General features: G+C 37.1%; 1 protein-coding gene across 2 annotated transcripts in view; it reads left to right on the forward strand.

Moving 5' to 3' along the window:
• Positions 1-24,657, forward strand: part of LOC145669278 (extended synaptotagmin-2-like) — a 128,684-nt gene that overhangs the window by 14,441 nt on the left and 89,586 nt on the right. For both annotated transcript variants that reach the window (XM_081737595.1, XM_081737596.1), the window contains exon 4: positions 14,510-14,586. In XM_081737595.1, the coding sequence (XP_081593721.1) occupies positions 14,510-14,586 (77 nt within the window). The remainder of the gene's footprint in view (positions 1-14,509; positions 14,587-24,657) is intronic.

Here is a 24,657-nt window from a genome sequence, read left to right on the forward strand (position 1 = left end):
ACTTTTCCAAAATATATACGGATATTCTGAAAAGTGGGAATATAGTGTCTGTTTTCAAACAAACCTGAACCAAATTAGGTTCGTTTTCTGAAATAAACGGACACATTCTGCTTCAAGCTTAAACCGAACCCAAACCAGTTAACCGACCAGAGACGGCGTTGATAAATGAAAAGTTAACCCACGACCACCGTGACCCACTCTGACTCATGACACACCATGACCCACCACCCATCACGACACACTGACCCACCACCCATCGTGACCCACTCTGACCTACCACCCACTATGAACCACTGACTCACCAAAACACATCGTCATGAAACACTTGTAATAAAACCAGGTTTGAAATTCTAACTAATCGGAGTTTGAATCTCTACGGTCAACGCTCAAGCACCGCTCTGTTACAATAACGATGGATTTGACCTTTACGATATAAAATGGTAATATGTTTGTCATGGGTAAAATCAGTCTGTGAATTAGATCATTTATATTGGGGGGGGGGGGGTAAAATTAGACCAATAGGACGTAAAATCTGAAGGTGAAATAATTCAAAATGAGACAAGAATACCTACCCCCCACACATAAATATAATATCACATCTGGAATAAATTAAAAAGTTCTTAATTCAATAAATCAACGGACAATAAATAATATGTACACTATCTTCCCAAAAGTCACCGGTCAGTCTACTAGAACATCACCATAAGGAATCCAGAGCAATCAGCACGATGCCAGTCGTTTCGGTGCAGAAGGTATTATCAGTGATGGTGGGTCAGGCGAGGAGTCAGTTTGACTGAGAATGGCGCACAGACAAGAACTAGTGAGTTCTATAGGAGAGTTATCATCGGCTGTCATATTGCGGGTTTGTCGAGTCGTGCCATTAGTGTTCAATTACGCCACCCAAAATCAACGGTAGGTGATGTAATCCTGAAATGGAAACGTCACCCCTAAACGACCCAGACAACCCAAGAAATTGACGGACAGGAACCGCAGAGTCCTGAAACGAATGGTATCCATCAAACGCCGTCAAACTACATCTGCCATCCAGCACGAGTTCCACATTGCATCAGGCACATCAGTATCACTGAACACTGTCAGGACACAACTGCATGCATTTGGTTTCTATGGTAGAACAGCTGCCCACAAGCCACACATCATTCCAGCGAAAAAAGCCAGGAAGTTGGCATGGTGTACAGCTCATCGAAATTGGACCCTAGATCAATGGAAACATGTGTTTTAAAGTGATGAATTAAGCTACACGTGTTTCATGTCAGGTGATCGGGTGTGGGTGTGGCGACAACACGGGATACGCTTCTTACCAGACTGCATTGTGCCAACAGTGAAATTTGGTGGTGATGGTGTAATGGTGTGGAGTGTATTTTGTTGCTTCGGCCTAGTCCCGCTTGTTGTGTGCCTGGTAACATGACGAGTGCAAATTATCTAGACATTTTGAACAATTCAGTGCTTCCCACATTGTGGAAATTCTTGAAAATGGATCCATGTTACTATCAGGATGATAATTCCCCATGCTATAAGGCTGTCAATGTTATGTCGTGTATGATGAAAACAATGTGCAGCCTGCTCAATCTCCTGATTTGAATCCGTGGAGCATGTGTGGGATGAATTGGAGTGGTGTGTAAGGTCCAGACCACCTCGTCCAAATTCACCTGCCGCACCTTGCAGGAGGAGTGGGCTGTCATCTCACCTGATACCTTTCAGCAACTGGTGGAAAGCCTTCCTCGGAGGATACATGCTATGACCCAGGCCAAAGGAGGCCCTACCCGATATTAGGCACGTGATGATTTGCTTTATTTCGAAAGTTGTGGGGTGACCGGTGACTTGTTGGTAGATAGTGTATATATGTCTAACACGGACACACCACGGTCTAACCTTTCTAAACGTGTTTAAATGTTGTACTCACTCTTGTGCCCGTAGCTCTCTAAGATTTATTTATTAAATAATTCGGCCTATTCACTTCCCCAGCCGTTTTTATCGACACAACGCAAAATTTGTGTTTTAGTTTATGGTAATCGCATAGAAATTATAATGGCTTTTTAATTTTTTTGCGTTGCTTTGCCGTACGCAAAGTTTTTGGAAATATGGATCGGAATGTGCCTTTTGAAATAGCTATTCACTGAATTCTTTAAACAAATTAAAAGAATTGGCACAGACATACCACTCCGAATTGCCTGAACTAGAAGATTGTGACATACGGCACATTCAATAGAGAAAAACTTGTGTATCGCAATTCAACGCAAAAATTGCGGATAGTCATTATCATTAGTATGCCAATCATCACAAATTAAATACAGCTTTTGAGTTGCATAGACGCAAATCACTAGGGAATGAGGACCATATTCTCACAAAATGAAATATAAGGCTAGTTTTAGACGGAAGCATTTATCGTAGCATTTCTCGTAGCAAAAATCGTATCATCGATATCCTACCGTGTAAAGTAGCAAATGCTATATCCTATGTCACATGCCATTGCATATGCTATGGCATTTCTTGTCGATAGAACATGCTCTATTTCGTAGCATTTTCCCCAGCATTTCTGGTCCGATTGCAGCGCCGTGGTGTGTTAAAAAGAAGCGAAAGATTTTGTCCCAAATATCCATGCTCTTTGTTTTGTGTGGGAAATTGAATTGTAGTAAACAAAAAATGAGTTGGATTAGGGATGCTCTTTGTCCACATACTTCTTTGTGATTTTCGTTTTTCAATATGGCCGGCGAGAACTGTTGTTACAATTACTATAGCTTTAGCTACCTCACGCGTAATTTCAGAGCCAAAATTGCGCTCCTCTCCAGTGATTTGTTTACTACGTCACGACAGATGCTTATCAAAATGCTACCGTTTCAAAGCACCATATACTTTTGATGCCACAGAATATTATATGAAATTTTTGACAGCACATCTGATACGAGAAATGCTGCGATAAATGCTTCTGTCTAAAACTAGCCTAACAAAAACTGAAACAAGATGATAATGGATACAAATGTAGAGGACGAAAATGACATGTCTGACCTTCGCCAGGTATGGTGTAAGAAGCTATTTGTTTACTTCTTCTTGGCCAACCGCTAAGAGCATTTCTAAATCCAAATGTGACTTTGTTATCCACAATTAATACCTTCAAATACCTGCACTGAAGGGTAGGAAGATACAACTGTAATCATAATAATATCCCCATGGTGTAAGCGTTGGTGGACCACCGATGGGCAACTAGCGACATCTCGCCAAAAATTGGCGGCCACACAGCGACGATCCGCAGTGGCCCTACTTACGTTTTGAAAATTATACCACCAATAGCAGAGATCAACGGATTGCGAATGAACCACAAAATTATTTCCCCAAAATACGTTAAAATGGCTATATGCGTAATTTGTTTACATTAAGATGACTAAAAACATTAAAAGAATAAAAATTAATATCCTGGGGTGAGCGCGAATACGCTTTTTCACGAAGCTTTGCAGCCCTTGTAAACAATGCAGACGACAGTGTGCAAATGCTGCCAACTAACAGACTAAAAAGTTTATAGAAAACCTCGAGCTAACAAGTTAAGAAACAAACCGAAGAGCGGGAGATTGAAAATGAAATGGCATGGACTTCTGATATATTACCAAGATGCATCTTCTTTCTCATGAATCTTTGAAGTACCGGTAGCATATAAGTATAGACACAGAACACTAGGAAGCATGGCTACCCGCAGTGGGGAAGGGGATGTTGCCTCCCTTTGTTTTAAAAGGTTTTTGGAAATGCATGTAAATACATACTAATTTGCTTACTTAAATGTTGTTACACTTAATATATTCATATTAAATACTATAGTATCTGGTATTATAGATTATTTACTGTAGTTAAAAAGCATACGCGCGTAAATAACTGTTGTTTTACTTGATGTATTATGTACCCTCGTGTATCAAAATATTGTGTTTTCGCGACTGAGTTTGTGTGTCGGTCTTTTGTCCTCCCCTGGAATCGGTATTTTACCCCCTTGAAAAAGTCCTGCGGATGTCCATGCCTGGAAGCCGGGCTGAAAAATCTCTTAAATTTTCCCTGTAACTGCAAATCATGGCTAATCGTGGTTGACCATAAATCCTCGTCCTTTGATATCAGGGAGTTCTCATTAATGGTTCAAAATATTCAATCTATCACTACTAAATTTTAGTTAGCCTGCCCATAGCGTCAAGGGATAACATGGAAAATTAGAATCAGAGCTATTGGATCTTACTATGTTCTCTAGTCTCTGTTGTCTTACTATGTTTATTAGCTTGACTAGCAGATCTACTAAAACATATGCTCTTTACTCCTGTCCATTTCAAGACTGTTTCGAATCACTACGTAACTCAAGTAGAGGCAAGAGAACATGTGGATCAAATAATTGTTCATTAAAAAAAAAAAAAGCGAAAGAGTTTATTTATTGAATATATTACAATTTTAGTATCCTTTGAAGATTTTTTTTTTAGATATTTTGTTACTCCTGAGAACGGACAATCATTCTTGCGACTCCTAAATGTTCATTTAACCCTTAACGTACCAAGCCTAACTCGTCAACGTTGTTTACCAAGCTGGGGTCTTCTGGAGACCCCAAGTAGTTTTTTAATTTCTCAACATAGTATTGCACTGAAATTATTATTTTTTGGATGTCTAAAAGCATACCTAAGTTAAATGAGCATTGTTGACATCAAATATTATGTTTACTTTAACAATATTCAGTTTTTCGTACAATTTTATACTTTTGTGTTCGTAAATCTGAAATACAAGTTTAACAATGGAGCTTTTACATTTTTAAGTATGTTTTTATTTTTTGTATTTTTTTTAACGAACGCATTGTTGATCTAATTATGTATAGTATATCCCAAACGGATGCAGGACACACATAAAAATCGAGAATAAATTGATTCTTATAGTTGCAGCAGTATCACCAAATATCACTCTCTGGGGTCCCTACAGGGTATGTTAAGGGTTAAACCCGATCGTTCTTTTAATCGATATGCAAATTATAACCAGGGGTAAAAGTGTGGGGGAATGCGGGAGAACGCCATCCCCGACCTCGAAAAAATATGTACGGCGTCCCCCAGTTCCTAAAAAATTAAAATGGGCAAGGATAGGCGGGGGGACGGCGTGACTTCATGCCGCTTGCTACCGTCCCCCTACCTTTTCAGATCCACTTTTACCCCTGATTATAACATACAGAATTAACATCAGACGTTACGCTACTTCGAATCGGTGAAATAGCTTTTATCTTTCTTTCTTACTTATCTTTAAAATAATAGGCCTACAACTTTTTATACCCAATTATCCGAAGTATAATGCATTTAATATATTAAATAGAAATTTAGTACAAGGGCTCAGTTTTTCTTTTGGGTAACATAATGGACATTTGCAGCCCAGTTCTCTGAAACTGACTAAACAGTCTGACTACGATTAAAAAAAAAAACAAAAAAAAAAAAAACGAAAAAATCAGAAGTGAGCAACACTGACAATGAGCCAAATGACCATTATTCTTCCATAAGAAAATAGTCCCCAAGAAATTCCACTTGTTCAACCTAGGTAGCAATTATTGTATTTTTAAATCACACTAAGAACATTTTAGTTTCAATTAAAAGCACATCTCTACATGTGAATTGATATCTTACACAAAAATATTAAATTTAACAAGAAAACAGCCACAACCACTGAGAAATACGCAGAGCGCGCGCTATAGTTGATGATGGTCATGCAGGCAGGAAGGTTACCAGTGCAGGATTACATGCACGTGCAGAAGCAGAAATATTGCGGGAAACAGACGAAGCATTTTCTCCTGCACCAATCACTGAATACTCGTGGGCGGAGTGATACAAATTGAGTTACGCGGTTTGTTTTTGAAGGGTGCAAAGGTACGTGAAAAAGCGGTGTTCTTCCGACTACGCCACGGACACGATGAAGAAAACATCGCTTGTAGAGGGATAAATCGTTGAAGTATTTTTAATTTGGCTAACCAGAGTGCTCCTTTAACCGCGTATATCAGACGATAACCGTTTGAGATAAAATGCAATCTCCATGTAATTTTATAACAATATGACACGCCTATTTACTTTATTTCATAGTTCTCCCATTTTGATTTTCTAATGATCTTCGGCAGTTGCCATCTAAATTCATGCAATTATGCGGACTCATATCAAGATTTTTCACTTTATGATGTACAGGCAGATACTCTTGATCCCCGGAGCTCACTTTAGGAACAATGCGTCAGATAAAAATAATGTATAATAATAACTGCATGCACATGACTGTCGATAGTTCATGTTGGTCCCTTCGCGATACTCTGCGACGAATCGAAGGAGAGCGGACCAAAATGAAGTCATCGCTGATACGCAGTGGTAACGTCAACACCCCAACTCTAGATATCTGTTTCAACTCGACGAAACCCCATTACTAGTGGCGTACTAGCGGCAATCCTTTGACGGGTCCCTATATCGCCGATCGACATTTAACGGTAAGTGGGCCACTAGGTGCTGGCGACGTTTACGGCATTGGGATAGTTCAACTAAATTGAACGGTGAAAATAATGAGGAAATTAGAAATGACCAAAAGTGAATAGTTTGCATCGCTCATTTCCAAGATTAAACTTAAAAGGAATGACAAAAATCAGTGAAATTTTGTATTTTACTAAGCACAGTTTGGGGGAGAAAGAGAGCATCCCAGGTAGGGATACTTCAAATGAGTTCTTTGGGAGGGACAAAATGTGATTGAGGGGGAAATCCCCTCATCCCCCCGGTAATTCGCACCCTGGGTAAAATCACAATTAATTTCAATTAAATTATAATGGTTTAATTATTTCCTTGTTTCAAGAGATAAGATGGGCAGACACGGGAAAATTTAATAATGAAAATTACACTAACTACTACGAACACAAGGAAAAACCGGTCAGTTTGGTACAGGCTTTATGATAGCTAAGCATGTCAGAAATAACGTACTGCAATTTACACCCATAAACGAGAGAATAAGTAAACTAAGAATGAAAGGAAGATTCAGAAACATCACCATCGTAACGGCACATGCCCCAACAGAAGACAAAGGCATGGCAGTAAAGGAAGACTTCTACGAGAAACTAGAAGAGACGCGTAAAAGGTTTCCCAGATACGACATAGTACTAGTAATCGGAGACTTCAATGCAAAAGTAGAAAGAAATGATGCACGAATCAAAGTTACAGGAAAACATTCACTGCACGAAGAAAGTAACGACAATGGCAATCTGCTCATTCAGCTTGCAATAGAGAACAATCTCACAATTAAAAGTACATGCTTCCCTCACAAGAGAGTACATCTAGGAACGTGGGCGCCACCGGATGGCACGATGGTCAATCAGATTGACCATGTTCTCATTAACAATAGACACTCCTCATCTATAATGGACACAAGAAGCTACAGAGGATGCAACTGCGACATAGATCATTATCTGGTCAAAGCTAAACTTAGACAGATCAGTAGGAAATTGGTAAATAGGGGAAACACGAAAACAAAATGGGACACATACCAACTAAAAACAAGGAAAAGGAAGAGGAATATAAACGCAGGACAAGGATAAAATTGGCACATAAATCAAGAGAAGAAAGAATGCCAACAGTGCAAGAACAATGGAATAAAATCCAAGAAATAATAACAGAAACAGCGGAAGAAACGTTAGGACGACGGAGAAACCAGTGGTTCGACGAGGAATATCAAGAGGCAATCAAAAAGAAAAACGAAGCAAGAAAGAAAACGATACAAAAATCAACGAGAGCAAGCACAGAAGCATATAAAGAAATGAGAAGGCAGGCAAACAAAATATGTAAAAAGAAGAAACGAGACATGGTAAAACGACGAATAGAAGAAATTGAAGAGAGGAGTAGAAGAAACGAAACAAGGAAATTATACATAGCAGTCAAAAACATGAATAAAGGATTTCAGGCACAACCGATTGGATGTAAAGACGAAAAAGGAATAATATCCGATGAACAGGGTATCATACAAAGATGGACGGAATACTTTAAAAACTAGCTAAATCCAACATCAGAAACAGAAGAAAGAGAAATACTACAATTGTAAGTAATGGAGAGAGGAAATATCGTAGAGCATCAACAAGTAGAAATACCAAGCGATGAAGAAGTAGAGAATGTTATCAGAAAACTTAGAAACAACAAAGCCCCTGGAGAAGACAATATAACAGCGGAACTAATAAAATATGCAGTCATAGAGATGATGAAGGGAAAAGGCAACATGATCAGACGAATCTGGGAAGAAGAAACAATACCATCAGACTGGAAAGTGGGGATACTGCATCCAATACAAAAGAAAGGAGACAAAACAGATTGCTCAAATTACAGAGGAATAGTGCTACTGAATACAGTCTATAAAATATTTACAAGCATACTTAATAACAGAATAAAGAGATTTACAAAATGAATAATCGGAGAGTACCAGGGTGGATTTAGAATAAACAGAGGAACAACACATCAGCTATTTGTGATGAAACAGGTAATAAAAAAGTGCTACGAAGATGGGATAGATATACATATTCTGTGGATAGATATACAAACAAACATTCGACAGTATAGATAGAAATGGTCTTCTACAGGGACTAGAACACTTCAAGATCCCCCCGAAACTGAGCAACTTTCTTAAAATAATCCTGGAACAAATTACAGCAAAAGCAAAGTAGGACACAGAGTAGGAGAAGAATTCGAGTACAAAAAGGGAGTAAAACAGGGAGACGGGCTGTCGACAACTTTATTCATAATAGCGTTGCATATTGGAATACGAGAAATAGATAAATAGGCACAATTATCAATAAAACCAGCCAAATATGCGCCTATGCAGATGACATCGCCATCTTGACGAGAACGGAATACGAACTCAAGAAGCTATATAACGAACTAGAGGAAGTTACGAATCCACTGGGGCTGCAAGTAAACATTGAAAAAACAAAATACATGCACATAACATCAGATAAAAATAAGAAGAAAGGGAAGGTTTGTATAGGAAACAAAACATTTAAAGAAGTAGACAGATTTAGATATTTGGGAATGACAATAGATAACAGGAATAACATGACAACTACAATCAAAGATATAATTCTAGCAGGAAACAAAGTGTATTTTGCTAATGCACAAATACCCAAAAACGAAAGTATTGACAGGCAAACCAAGATGAAGATTCACAAAACGACAATTAGACCGATAGTCACTTACAGCGAAGTATGGACGTTATCTAAAGAAAACCAAGAAAAACTACAAATATTCGAAAGAAAAATAATTAGAAAGATTTTCGGGACAATCAGACAAAAAATGAATGGAGAAGCAGAACCAACAAAGAAATAGAAGACATCTTAAGAGGAGAAGATATTGTACGGTTTATGAAAGCGCAACGGCTGCGCTGGACGGGACACGTAGAAACAATGGAAGAAGGACGACTAGCAAAGAAGATATTACATGAAAATATATTTTCCACGAGAAGAGGATGTAGACAAAGCAAAGAGGTACGAGGATGTAAACAAGGATCTGAGAATATTGAAAGTTAAGAACTGGAAAGGAAAAGCAAAGAACAGAGAAGAATGGAGGCGCCTGGTGAATGAAGCCAAAGCCCACCCAGGGCTGTAGATCTGTATGGTAAGGTAAGATAAATTATTTCCTTGTTGAATTATCGATACTTTTCAGTGGAAAAACGGAGGAAATTTTTGAAGTTCCAAATCAAGGTAACTAAGTTTGTTCCCAAGGCAAGTAAGCTTGAGATGGACAAGATCGTGCTCGTGGGTTTTATTGGTACACTCCCGTAAATGTGTCTGAAACGTGTCCCATAGTTTTGGAGCAATGGGCCTTTTAAAGTTCATTTTTTCATGTTTTCGGCAGCCTATAACTCCGAAAGGAAGCACTTGTGCACCCAGTTTGGTCTATACTTTTTATCTTATATTGGTGTCAGGAATCAACCGCCAAATGTTGTCTTTGTTGTTTTGCTTATTTGCTTATTTGGTGCGGCTTCTTTTTCCGCATTCCCCGTACAGCACTTTACCTTCCGCATTTACGTGGCGGATTAAGTTTAGTTCACCTTCGCCTTAAATGCCAAACATTGTTCATGTGCGATTTCTATAATGCTCTTCTCATTGGAGACTCTGTAACACAGCATTGGATACTTTGCTTCTGGCCGAGTTATGAAAATCCTCTGAAACCTCCCTTTATACAATCTGCGGCCCAGTGTCCGCCCTGGAGTTAATTCGTAATTGGACCTACGCTGGGATGATCATGGATCCCGCCCGTCACAATGCACGTACATTATATCGTACCCCATCGCGCCTTAGAATACTCCTCCCTTTCCGCAGGTGATTAGCCACAAGTCTGGGTCAATATTTTTGATTCTGTGTTACCTTTTTACATGCAAGAAGCTTGGTTTAAAGTTGTCCATCAGCTCATTCCTAGTCGGGCGCGTTTATTTGCTGTTCAACGCGCCCCTGATGCGATTTGTGAAAGATGTAATAAAGAAGATACATTGGACCATCGTTATACGCAGTGCGTAGGTGCTTCCTCAATTTGGAGAAGTCTGACGGAGATGTTAAGTCGTATTAGCCGCTGCCCACTGCATCACTTTTGATTACTTGTTATTTCCAGATTTTCGTTTCTTGCCACCAGCGAAATATCATGCGGTCCTCTTCCTAATTGCATGTACGATAGTTTATTTTCAGCGTTACATGACTTTCTTAGATGCCTGTACGTATTTTGATTTTTGCGACGCACTAGCAGAAAGCTCTTCCCTCCTGAGTTGGAGCGGCGTTTTTTCAGAAAGGCTTTTAAAGGTGGTGTTGCTATAGACTTTTCTTCCCGTACGTCTGAATCTAGGCGAGTATCTAAGAGCCACCTGAAGTGTGCCTCGTTTAGTTTTCTCTTTTTCTTTTTTCTTAACGTGTTGATGTTTAATAAGTTCAGCTATTGATAGAGCTGCTCTCTTGAGTTAAGTTATTACGGCAGTTGTCCGATTGTTGTTAATTTTCTGAATGTCATGTAAGTACAATAAAACTCAGGGTAGTAGTTTGAGCATTCGTTTCGTAATTTAGGGGCCCGCGGTTCGATTCCCACCGAGGAAGTTAAGAAATTTTTTTATAATTTACAATGTTGATATTTCTGACATAATAACATGAAGAATAGTCAGTTTCTCTCGTTCTTGCAAGTTAGAGTTGAAACGACTTCCTTCACAGCGGAAATATTGACAACATGACGTCACAGCCTACAATCTGGATTCGTACTCTAAAAACTAGCGTATTTAGCAAACAATTCATGAATACATAATATGTGAGTTATAAATGTATCTGAAACGTTATTGTTTCATTGTGGAATTGTTTTTAAGTTATTCCACTTTTACTAGAAGTAATAATAATATTTTCGTTCGCCGTTTTCAACACGTTCCATTTATCTTTTCAACCAAAATTTATAAATAGGAACTATTCTTTTTTATATTTGTATGTATATTTTGTTAACATAATAATATAACGCATACATAATCCAAAGTCTTTTACCCAAAGAAAGGGCGTTACTATGTATCGTGATGAAGACAAATCCTACTTAGTTTCTGTTAAGGCATTCGAAGGTTCGATTTTCGTATTGTCAATGTGCTGACACCTTCTTTCCCTTCTTTTCCTTCCAAAGCATCTCTTATAAGTCAATTTATTCTTGTAGAGGGTCCAAACAATTTCTTTTGATTTTTTAAACTTCAGCATGCTTATTTGCATTTTAATAGAACATAATATTGAGGTCTCAAATGTTCAGTAATAATAATAATAATAATAATAATAATAATAATAATAATAATAATAATAATAATAATAATAATAATAATAATAATAATAATAATAATAATAATAATAATAATAATGGTACTAAAATTATGAAAGTTGCCCTAAAATTTGACAAAACTTAGTTAAACGTAGGGATTTCGGGGAAGGGGTTCCGTATCTTCAAGACACACCTCTGCACTACCCAATTTTTAAACGAAACCGTTCCACTCAAGTTTCGTGTCGAAAGTATTCTACTGTATGTTTTAATGAAAATAACTGTAGTAAAAATAACTGAATATCATTTAACAGTAAGACATATAATAAACTAATTTTTAGGATATGCAGAGGTAATTATAAAAGTTTTGCTACAAAAATACCTACACAGACCATAATTCAATAAGCTCTGAAATACGAAGTAACAAAATACCCTATAGCTTTTTAAGTTTCAGTCTACAGAGCAATTGTTACTTAAAGAATGAACATACACTATTTCGAGAATCGAGACAAGAGGAGAAATGTTTACGATACTTTTCGTCTCGTCTCGATTTTCATTTCCAAAGGAAGACGATAATTTGAGTTAGCATTGTCCCGTCTCGAATGTATAATGTTATTTCTCATGTTATTTTGTTTGTTTTAGAAACGAGATGAGAAATTCCTCTTCCCGTGGACAACATTAAACAAAACCGAAATATTCTTGCCAAATGTCACGTTTCTGCTTGTAATGGTATGACCTGACCGATAATTAGCTCCTAGCTTTTAATCTTCTGCGATATAATAATAATTATTATAAGTTTATTATTATTCCTAATATTATTCCTGAGATTTGATAGTTCAAGTATTGAAACATCCGAGTATTCAAATATCTAAAGATCATAAAACATGTGATCATAAAATTTTTTAAGTAAGGTATTTCCCCGGCGGAGGTTCGATCCAAGAAACTCCAGATTACTGGTCGAGCGCCTTGACCACTGAACCACGACCACTACGCGCGAAATGATTTGTCTTAATGTGTTTACGTTAGGTTTCTTTGCCTCCACTTGGAAAGTTATATGTTTCTTTTCTTCATTTCAAAACGTCTTTCGTATTTATTTTATCATGATATAAGTCAATTATCTTCGGCATAGTTTATATTAATAACTTGAGTTGTTCTTAAACCTTTGGTTTAGAAGTTTGTTTCTTCCCTACATGAAACTACAGATATGACTGATTTAACTATCATACTCTGCATTTGTTGCAAAGTAGTCGCCATTACCTGGTCAAAGACTTATGTCCGGCACGATACATTGTAAATTGAATGTTTTTCTCAGTGCGATGCATATTTGGCATTATCGGTCTCAATATCTGCATTGAGTGCTTCGTTGCTCATCTGGGACTTGTGGACATCTGGGACGTGGTACGTCCTGAAGGGATTCTTTCCTGTTTGTAAATTCGTGTAACTCCCGTTGTGCTGTTTACTTTTCTACCTACCTACCAAATGCGTGGCATAATTTTTTTCTTGCTGTTTCTCTAACGTTTATTGCAGGTTTAAACCCATAAAGCATACAGGCCTGTAAAGCATTGTTTGAGGTTCCATGTTTGACTTGCTCTCACGCTCACACTCACGTTTTACCTGTCGCTGAGACCACAACCAGGAAGCTACAAGAAGAAACACTAAGGAACACGTTTGTTTGTCTTAATTGATCCATTTCGAAACAAAATGTGTTGAAAGCGTTTGCAACTGCCAATTCGAAATCCTTATAGAACTTTTTTGTCTACCTAATAAAACAAGTTTGCGACTAAAATTGTGTATAAAACGTGTGTATTGTATACAAGAACTTCGTCACATTTTAATCAAGGCCGTACTAGAGATCAGAACCATTACACTTCTGTATAACTTTGAAACCAGGTGTTGCTTAGAAAGAATTACGAACATCTCACAAGAAATTTAAGGGAAAATGTCACCTTACAGAGATAGGCATGCTGTTTCTTTAACTTTTTTCTTCTTTACCGAAGTTGAAAAAGAGCATATAAGCATTAGTTTAAGATATTTCTTAGACTAAAATGCCGTAATGATATTAAATGATTGCATTTATTAAATATGTATGTCGTGTGGTTGTACCTTGGACGCTGTTAATAAATAATAAGTGAACATTTCATAAACGATTCCCGAGAATACATATATACGAGAACCATATTGAAAGTAATGAGCAACATTTAAAAAATCGGGCATTGTCTTCGTATGTCGGAGAACATGCTATTGGAAGAAAATCACACTTCAACACAATAGTGAGTGCTTGCATGGTGGTCAGCTCACCAGAGAGGAAATTGGAAATATGAAATAGGAAAATTTCGTTTATCCTCCCTAAGTCCCGGCATTTTATCCTTCACCATCCCTTTGGTTTTACGAAGACCCAATTACTAAACCAAGACCAGATGACAGAGGACATACAAAACGCAGTGCGGCAGTGTCTGCGAGCAGCTGAACCGGATTCTACCGCAGAGGTATTTTCAAGTTTCGAGAAAGTTGTTGCTCATTATTTTCAATATGATCCTGGAATTACCTACTAATAAAGTTGTGTTTTATACATTTTTAATAAAATCTTTTACTGTAGATGTTACTTGCTAATTAAAACGAAAAGTAACGTTTAAAGCATATAAAATTAGTTAGTACAAAAATTTATTTGAAAAGATTTCAATATACATTTTTTGTTCTCTTCTGCATATTAAAAGTATCAATATTTCCTGTTTTAGCCTGTTAAAATAGCTGGGATCAAAACTTATCAGTATAACACATCAAGAAAGGAAATAGTTATGGATGTAGATATAATGTAAGTATATTTTTAATTATACATACGACTTCTGCAAGTGTCTGTAGAAATTTCCGGAAGTAATATTTAGAATTTGCATTAGAATATACAGTATTTCGTTTTAAATATGTTGAGTTTCAATTATTACAAAACTGGTAAATAAATGGTTATAAATATAATAGAAGCACCTGAAGTATATCCCGCTTACCTCAGTTATATGACGTAAGACTGTCGTTATCCTGAAGAACAGTTCTGATAAATCGTCGAATGGAGGCATTTAAGTCACGAATGGTGTCCAGAGGGACATTGTACCATTCTTCATCTATAATACAATTATTTCTGTAAGAAGTCTGAGCTCTAGACCTGAAAATAGCTGTTCAATACTTTTGAGGTCTTGGGACTAGAAAAGACCAGGGAAGAGGTAGTTCATCCTAATGTTCATGAAAAAACACCTCAACAAATCCGACAATATGAAGTGGTGCATTGTCATCTTGTAAAATTGTGCCATGTACGGAAACAACATGTGAACGATTGGATGTACGTAGTCACCTCAAATATCCACTTAGTCACTGACAGTAATTCACCCTCTAATCACAAGGGTTACGAAATATCAGGAAGGTATGGTCGAAGCAACATGACAGAGAAGCTACCGCGTTTTACGGTAAGGAGATGACAGTTCAGAACATGTACGTCCTTCACATATAAACATGGTGTGTTCGAAATGGGATGAAAGAGGACTTATCGGACCATATTACAACTTTACAACGATCGGCGGTCTACTTTAAATTTCTGGGCACCATTTTCGTCACGCTAAGCGTGTTAGTAAGAGATCAGTGGTTTGGAAATTTTAACCCGACCGCGTATGCTTAGATTATACAGCCTGCATCGGTGTGCGATTGTCCCAAAAGTGCTAATTGTGTTCCTCAACACTTTTACCGCATTCGATCCAGACTTCTTTCCGTCTACTATTACTCTTCGCCCATGCTGTTTTACCTTGTGTTCTGTAGACTCCCATCATCTTGAAAGTAGCTTATCTTGAACGGCCTATACTGTGTGGGTTGATTTTACATGATCTTTAATTCCGCGAACTGCACCAGATTCAGGCCCCGGTCGTGATTTGGAGCCCAGCTTAGTTTCGGGTCCCGTTCTTCATAACCATAGTGTTGCCTATTAACTGTACGGGGTTCTATTCTCCAAGTAAACAGCAGAGAAGAGAAGAAGGGAGAATTTTCGGATTACTCTTAACTAGAAATAAGTGCTTTATAATAGACTAGCTTCTGTCGATCTTCGAACAAACTCAGAACATTAATGTGAAAATATACTTTAGCATAACACACTAAATGTACCAAATTTCACAAAATTAAATCCCCACGTTAAGCGGGTTTGCATATCCAGGCTCCTAACTATGAAAACATTTACGCTCAGTCCAACCTCAATCATTTCACGAATTCAACCTGTTTTACGTATGTTATTAGGAAATAATATCGATTGTGATTTATTCTAAAAACACTTTTATACATTGCAAGAGCTGTAACGTCCGCTGTAACGTCCAAATATTTACTGAGAACTTATAGTCGTATCGGAATAAACAAAAGCGAGTATGGAACAGTAAACTGCTTTCACAAAAGGAAAAAGAATATGTACAAAAGGATTACAAAACGGTCGAGTGGTTTGGGTCGATACACTGTCAATCACATGTTTGTGAGTTCAAACCCTGTAGCAAGTTGTTCCTTTTTTAAGTGTCTTCCTATTTTCACCCGGAGGCTGAAAATATTTCTTTGAGTAACTCATTGAAAACTTCTTTTGTTTCAAATTCGATTAGAACGGAACATTATATGAATTGCGAATCTTAAATCCATAGCTAAAAAAAAAAAAAAAAAAAAAAAAAAAAAATAAGTATACTCACTACTCCATTATCCTCTCATTTATAACGGAAAACTATTTATAAACAGTGGTGACTTCAGAAAATTATTCTCGGGGGGAATTTCAATATGCGGGTAGTCCACATTGAGCGCGATCGAATATATGGTCCTGAAGGCGGAAATTTCTTAGCTTGAGAGGGGTCTCAAATTCTCCCTCAGATCACGTCCTGAAAGCATCATTGCTTAAAAGCTTTTCGTAACAAATATACTATTACACTTGTTTCTCGTTCTACATTTAGAATTAGTAAAATCATAACTTATAGAGGATTATAATAAAAGCATAAAAATTACAATACCGATCATGTATAAATTATCCTGTAAGTTACCAACTTTGGGTCAGATTAAAACTCAAATATTTGTTTTCGGATTGCACTTAGAAGTAAGTCCTCTCTATATAATCCTGATTGGAAAGCCATGTTTAACACTAATTAATTAATCAATATTTATACGAATATTTTTTTTATTTTACTATTTTTACTATTCAATATTATATACATTTCATTTCCAAAATCAAAATCTCGAAAATGTATATTGTACGAGTGCAGACTCGCAAATAAATGATTATTTATCATATATATTGGTCTCTATTCTAAATTCTACTTAATCGAATCCGACAAGAACACAGACAGAAACATCGAGAACAGGTGAAAAAAGAGAGAGAAAAAGACGTACCCGGCGGGGACTCGAAGTAAGTTCGAATGGTGCTTTAGAAGCCGAACGCCTTAGACCACTCAGCTATGGTAACAACTAGTGACTTTAGCAAAGGCTTCAAGTAGTAGTTCTTATTACAAAATAACATTTTTCTATTGCCTAAAATTTAAACCTAATTTACTTTGATATAATATATCTGTTAATTTGTTTCATGAACGTTTTCGTTACTTTGATGAATGATGTATGTTGTTGATATAGATTCTATTACACATTCTTTCGTAAATATTATAGAAAGTATCAGGGTTATTTATGATCTTTCATGGAAATTGACTGGCGCATGCGCAGTACACAGACAGTTCAATTGGAAGGCGAGGAAGGAAACGCTAACAGACTGTTAGAATGTTTCATCGCTATGAAGTATAAAGAATAGCTAAAATGTATTTTACGCTTGTCATTGCGTAAAGAATCACCAGGTTAATGTTTGTCCAAGTTCTCACTAATCAACTGGACTCATGAAAAATAATTAATATTGTCATTACTGCACAATATGAAGAATAAAGAACGTATATTACACCAAATTGTTCTCGAATTCGAACTTAGCTAAGGAAGGGACAATAAACAAAATGTGATTTATTCATTAGAATTGAGATAATTCAATGAAACTAGAAATTACACAATCAAAAGGAAAAATATCGTTAAAAAAACAATAATACTTTTATCCGAGATGTGAAATAAAGTTATTAATTAACTGAAATGAAAGTAATATTGGGCATGATATAGAGTAAGAAAGAAAAAGTAAATGTATTCTTAGAAACGTTCAAAGTAAATTCTCAAATACTTTTTGAAGATATCCTACTCTTCCTTTACGTTTTAACGAACTAATAAGTAAACAAGCAAAGGAAAAGAATGAAGAACGAAAGTATTGCTCTTGAAAAAAATATAATAAATAAATGAAACTTAAATAAATGTTTACACAAAAAATAACACACTAGTACTTCGTGTAGTCACCTCCAGAGTCAGTAACTTCGTGTATGTCACTTCCAGAGTCAGTAACTTCTTTAAATCTGGAGGGGATACTAGATACAAGTCTCGAGCAATACGACGGTGTGTCACGAAAATGTTGCCACAGTTCCATAACATGATTTTGAAGAAACGTTTGGTCTCTGTCTTCACGTCTCTCTTCCCATTCTTGCACCATGTAGGCCCACAGATGTTCAATTGGATTCAAATATGGGGATAGAGGGGCCACTCAATACAAATTAACTCTGGATGTTCACTTAGCCACTCTCGTGTTTGCCGGGAAGTGTGAACAGCACTGTTGTCATGCATAAATATATATTCTTCCTGTTCGGGGAAGTTTCTATCTAAGGACGGTAACAACGTATTTTCGAGGATATTAATGTAAACACTGCTGTTCATTCTCTCAGGCACCGCAACTAAATCTCCAGGACCAGCAGCCGTCATTTATCCCCAAAAGTGTGTTGATATTCGTCCTGAACAAGAAGTTCTGATAATATTTTGTTCAGCATACCTGGTTCCGCGCGGTCTATACAATATAACTCTGCCTTGTTGGTTAGACTTGAAAACCTTCTCGTCGGTCCAGATGACTAAGTCCAAATATGACTGAGGTTGGGTTATGTTATTCTGTGCCCATTCCATTCGTCTGGCCTTGTGAGTTTCAGTCAGGAGAGTCTTCCTAGCGGGTCTTGAACAGTGTAGATCAGCCCCAATAATCTTCTTCTTATTGTTTCGTGAGAACAATTATATTCTCTGGCTTTGTCCAAGAGGATTGACGTGTGGCATAGAGGTCTGTTGATTACTTCTGTAACTAAAGCTTGATCTTGAGCTGAAGTTGTCACTTTTGGCCTTCCACTTCTTGACCGAGACCTGAACCATTCACCACCTTCTTCATGTCGCTGAACCCATTTCTTGGCCGTTTTCTTGTCACATCCCAGATCTCTAGCAATCTGAGGCACAGTTTGTCCCATTTTTGCTCGGCCTATGATTTCTCCTCTCAGAGCAACAGACAGTTCTCCACAACCTTTAGAGCGAGGCATTTTGAGAACCTGTTAGAAATTTGCGTTCTGGCGTGTATGACAAATGTCGGTAAAGTGCATCTTTCTGTTTCTACTGCGCATGCACCAGTCAATTTTCATGGAAGATCATAAATAATCCTGACAATTGCTGTAATATTTATGAACGAATACGTAATAGAACCTATATTAACATCATTCGTCAAAGTAAAGAATACCGTAAACATAAAACAATTTCAACAGACTATTAATCAGGCCAAAATAGGCTTAAACTTCAGAGAATACAAAATAAATTTCATACTGTAACAAAAGATTGAACATGAAACACGCTTACTATATTTTCAACTTGTCACATTAGCCGAGTGGACTAAGGCATTCGGTTAGAGATTCTGAAGCATCATTCAAGAATAGTTTGAATCCCATCACAGTACAATTTGATTTTACCTCTTCTTGACGTTTCTGTTTGTGATCCTACCGGATTCTATTAAATATAATTTCGTAATACGCTAAAATATACGTAATATTTGAAGTTCTTAACCTCCCATTTTTACATTTTTCAAGCTCAGTTGAGAAGAAAGAGGGAAAATGAAAGTACAAAGATTTACAATAATTACTTAGCATTTACTGTCATTGTAATTGTGGATATTTTATTTATAAAAATGTATAATTAACTAAAAATATATTTAGTAGGTCACATGTCTCCATTTTTCGATTCTAACTTGAAAGTTACAGTTTAGGCGGTGACATATCGAAGACCCAGGGGGTTGAGGGGGTTGTAACCCCTCCCAATGAAACTTTTATATTCTATTGAAATAAAAAGTGTTTCAGTTTATAATCTTGGAAAAGCAACAATCACTGTATGTGGAGGACGGTTTATTTATACTACGATTTATCACTTCCAAATGTGTAGAAGATGTGACTGGATATTGTGTATAATCATTCAAGAAATATAAGACAACGAAGGGACTTCGTAAATCCTTCACGCCACCCCAGGAGGAGGAAGTGCGTCCCGCCGTCCCTCGGTTGGGAACTACTGCTTGCGAGGGAAACATTGTAACAGTGTGTAAGCGTTTCATTCCTCGCCTTCCAATTGAACTGTCTGTGTACTGCGCATGCGCCAGTCAATTTCCATAAAAGATCATAAATAACCCTGATACTTTCTATAATATTTACGAAAGAATGTGTAATAGAATCTATATCAACAATATACATCATTCATCAAAGTAACGAAAACGTTCATGAAACAAATTAATAGATATATTATATCAAAGTAAATTAGGTTTAAATTTTAGGCAATAGAAAAAATGTTATTCTGTAATAAGAACTACTACTTGAAGCCTTTGCTACAATCACTAGTTGTTACCATAGCCGAGTGGTCTAAGGCATTCGGCTTATAAAGAACCATTCGAGCTTACTTCGAGTCCCCGCCGGGTACAACGTTTTTTTCTCTCTTTTTTGTCACCTGTTCTCGATATTTCTGTCTGTGTTCCTGTGGGATTCGATTAAATAGAATTTAGAATAGAGACCAATATATATGATAAATAATCATTTATTTGCGAGTCTGCACTCGTACAATATACATTTTCGAGATTTTGATTTTGGAAATGAAGTGTATATAATATTGAATAGTAAAAATAGTAAAATAAAAAAAAATATTCGTATAAATATTGATTAATTAATTAGTGTTAAACATGACTTTCCAATCAGGATTATATAGAGAGGACTTACTTCTAAGTGCAATCCGAAAACAAATATTTGAGTTTTAATCTGACCCAAAGTTGGTAACTTACAGGATAATTTATACATGATCGGTATTGTAATTTTTATGCTTTTATTATAATCCTCTATAAGTTATGATTTTACTAATTCTAAATGTAGAACGAGAAACAAGTGTAATAGTATATTTGTTACGAAAAGCTTTTAAGCAATGATGCTTTCAGGACGTGATCTGAGGGAGAATTTGAGACCCCTCTCAAGCTAAGAAATTTCCGCCTTCAGGACCATATATTCGATCGCGCTCAATGTGGACTACCCGCATATTGAAATTCCCCCCGAGAATAATTTTCTGAAGTCACCACTGTTTATAAATAGTTTTTCGTTATAAATCAGAGGATAATGGAGTAGTGAGTATACTTATTTTTTTTTTTTTTTTTTTTTTTTTTAGCTATGGATTTAAGATTCGCAATTCATATAATGTTCCGTTCTAATCGAATTTGAAACAAAAGAAGTTTTCAATGAGTTACTCAAAGAAATATTTTCAGCCTCCGGGTGAAAATAGGAAGACACTTAAAAAAGGAACAACTTGCTACAGGGTTTGAACTCACAAACATGTGATTGACAGTGTATCGACCCAAACCACTCGACCGTTTTGTAATTCTTTTGCACATATTCTTTTTCCTTTTGTGAAAGCAGTTTACTGTTCCATACTCGCTTTTGTTTATTCCGATACGACTATAAGTTCTCAGTAAATATTTGGACGTTACAGCTCTTGCAATGTATAAAAGTGTTTTTAGAATAAATCACAATCGATATTATTTCCTAATAACATACGTAAAACAGGTTGAATTCGTGAAATGATTGAGGTTGGACTGAGCGTAAATGTTTTCATAGTTAGGAGCCTGGATATGCAAACCCGCTTAACGTGGGGATTTAATTTTGTGAAATTTGGTACTACGTCTTGTGTTAATGCTATTTTCAGTTTCCATACGCATTTATCAGCCTTTTAGTTCTAACTCTTCCAATTCCTAGATCTTTACAAATCTACAAATTAACGCTGATATTTTCTGACTACTATTTTATAATAAATGAATCATTAAATACATAGAAACCTTATATTCGATAATTCTGAAATATCGATTCCGTCTTAATCACACTTTCAATCCTGTCTCTGTGGTCTATGTGAAAAATATCTTTTCCTCTTCTTGAACAACTCCCTTAACACCATGCTAAAGCAGTAACTCATATAAATTCATTTCCTCTAGTAACCGTTCAATTGCTTCGTCGCTATGCTGGTTCTGTTCCATCTTCCATTCAGAGGGATTATTTCTCCATGATGCCACTCGACTTTAGCAATAACTGTTTTTGGTTCACTATTTCTTCTATTTCTTTCTTCAACGCATTTCTTACTTCTAACTACATTTCCTCCGCTTTTTTTTTATTCGAGTGTGAACTCTCTTATAGCTATTTGGTTAGCGTAGGCGCCTTGGGCGCGAGAGATCCTGTTTCGATTTCCGGTGGTAGCTCATGTGATTTGGGTCCCACATTAAGCTATAGATCCACGTCTCTAATAGGTTCGATTTGGCGCTGATCGGGACACTAAACTACAAACCAACCAACTTTCAAATGTATCCTTTTTCAGGAACCAGTCTTCTCCCTAGTCACAACCTGTTCTGTTCATCACTACTATCAGATCAAGTCAACAACTTGTCGGCTGTACTTAATGTGCGTCTTCTTCAAGTTCATTTTTCGCGCTTGGACCCTTGTCCTATCGTCTACTATGATCCAATTTTACCCTCGTAAGGTAGAGCATGAGTTTCTTCTGAGCTTCCGTTTAGTAAAATCTCTAAATCACCAAATAGATCCGGAGACTCAGTTCTTCTGATTGCTGCTTTTCATTCTCTTTCTTATGTAAAGTGAAATCTGTAGTATCTAGCCTTAGGGTGACTGCTATGTCATGCACATCTTTACTTTCTGCAACAATTTCTGGACTTTCTATATCTGATTGTCCTTGTCATTGGATGTAGCTCAAGTAGTAGAGTGTTGGCTTAGTATTCGGGAGGTCGTGGGTTCGACTCCCGCTGCCGACCATCCTGACTGGGGTTTTCCTCAGTCCTGCCAGGCAAATGCCGGGATGGTACCTACTAAACAGGCCCTGGCCGATACCTTCCAAAATCCTTTCTATTGTTGTTGTTGTTAGATATCCAGTATAAAATGGCCTTCGAGCTGTATCTGGTGATTCTTAAATAAATAAATAAAGCTGCTTGATCTCCTGCTGTTCTTGACTGTCATTACATGCTTGTGCAAATTTATTTTCTCTTGAGTATTGCACTAGGCTTCCTTTGGATGGATTTCCCTGTATCTCTTGCATGACCAAGTGTCAAGTTTCTGTTGACAACTACTACATGCCGAAGCTGATGAAGCTGGTGATGTAGGGTTATGACGATGGAAGATACCTTCGATGTTTCTTGAAATCAACTCTACGAACCTCCTGTGACGTGGATCCTCTTGTTTTAAAGATACCCAATGCGTCTGATGCTTAACAGCATTCACCAGACGAAATTCCTACTGGAAGAGTAATTTCCTTGCATTAAGCATTTCTCTGCGTGCCGTCTCATTTTTAATACCAAATACTAATTGATATCGCAAAGTGTTCTAAGCATGATTCCAAATTAAAATAAGTCTAGTTTTGTAGCCGTAAATAATACTGTGCCATTGCATGATGTTCTCTTGGCGCCTATGGTGGAAGTGAAACCTTTCGGCAGTCTCATTCGTACGTACTCTGTAATGTAAAATCATCATATCTTTAAGCTACTCGTATTTCTTGTCGTTCGCTATGTTACCTCTTTGTTTGCTTTAATGACAGAAATGGCTTAAAAGTCTTCGTTTGCTTTTGACGCTACTACTGATAAAAACTTTACCACTTTTCTGTCTTCAGGCTGAAAGCGTTGTATGTAAATTTGTATCCCACCACATGCAATATTGACTGTTTCTAACGAAGAAAAGGAAGCCATGATATCTTATTTAAATAATCTGTAGCGTAACGGCAAACCAGAACATTGCCAAAAATTCTTAACTGTTCGAGGCTCTGCCTTAAAGTTAGCACACACACACACATCTCGTTTAGTGGCGCCTTTGTTGCATGGAGTCCAGTATTCGATTCCCGGTGGGTTCGATTCGCACGGTTATGCCGGTTAGGCTAAAGGAGACGGTGATGATGGGTGATAAATGAAATGGTGGAATGAAGAAAGTGGGAGGAAACGGGAGAACCCCGAGAAAACCCACGTACACGGTGTTTGTCCACCACAAAGTTCACTTGGCGGGGTTCGATTCCCGGTGAGAGCTCATGTGGTTCGGATTCCACGTTAATCAGTAGGTCCACGTTTCATATAGCCTCGCTGCTGAACGGGACGTTAAACTCAAACACAACAACAACAACAATCACTTGGCAGGGGTGGGGACGAACCCGGGACCCCAAGCACCAGAGGTGAACGCTCTACCACTGAGCCGGGCCTATGGTAGTTCGGATTCCACCTTAAATTGGAGTCCACGTCTCATATGATCTCAGTGCTGAAAAGGAATACTAAAAACATCGACAAACAAATAGCAGGAAAGAAAAGATAAAATCTCAAGATACTCTTGAAATAAGTGAATCGTAATAGACTTGTTTCTGCCTTATCTTCGGAGAAACTCAAACCAATAATAATATCAAAAGTACACATTAACACAACATACTGAATATACTAATCTTGTATTAATGATAATGCTTT

The sequence above is a fragment of the Thermobia domestica genome, chromosome 13 (assembly GCF_964235325.1).
Source record: "Thermobia domestica chromosome 13, izTheDome1.hap1.1, whole genome shotgun sequence".
NCBI classification, from domain to species: Eukaryota; Metazoa; Arthropoda; class Insecta; order Zygentoma; family Lepismatidae; genus Thermobia; species Thermobia domestica.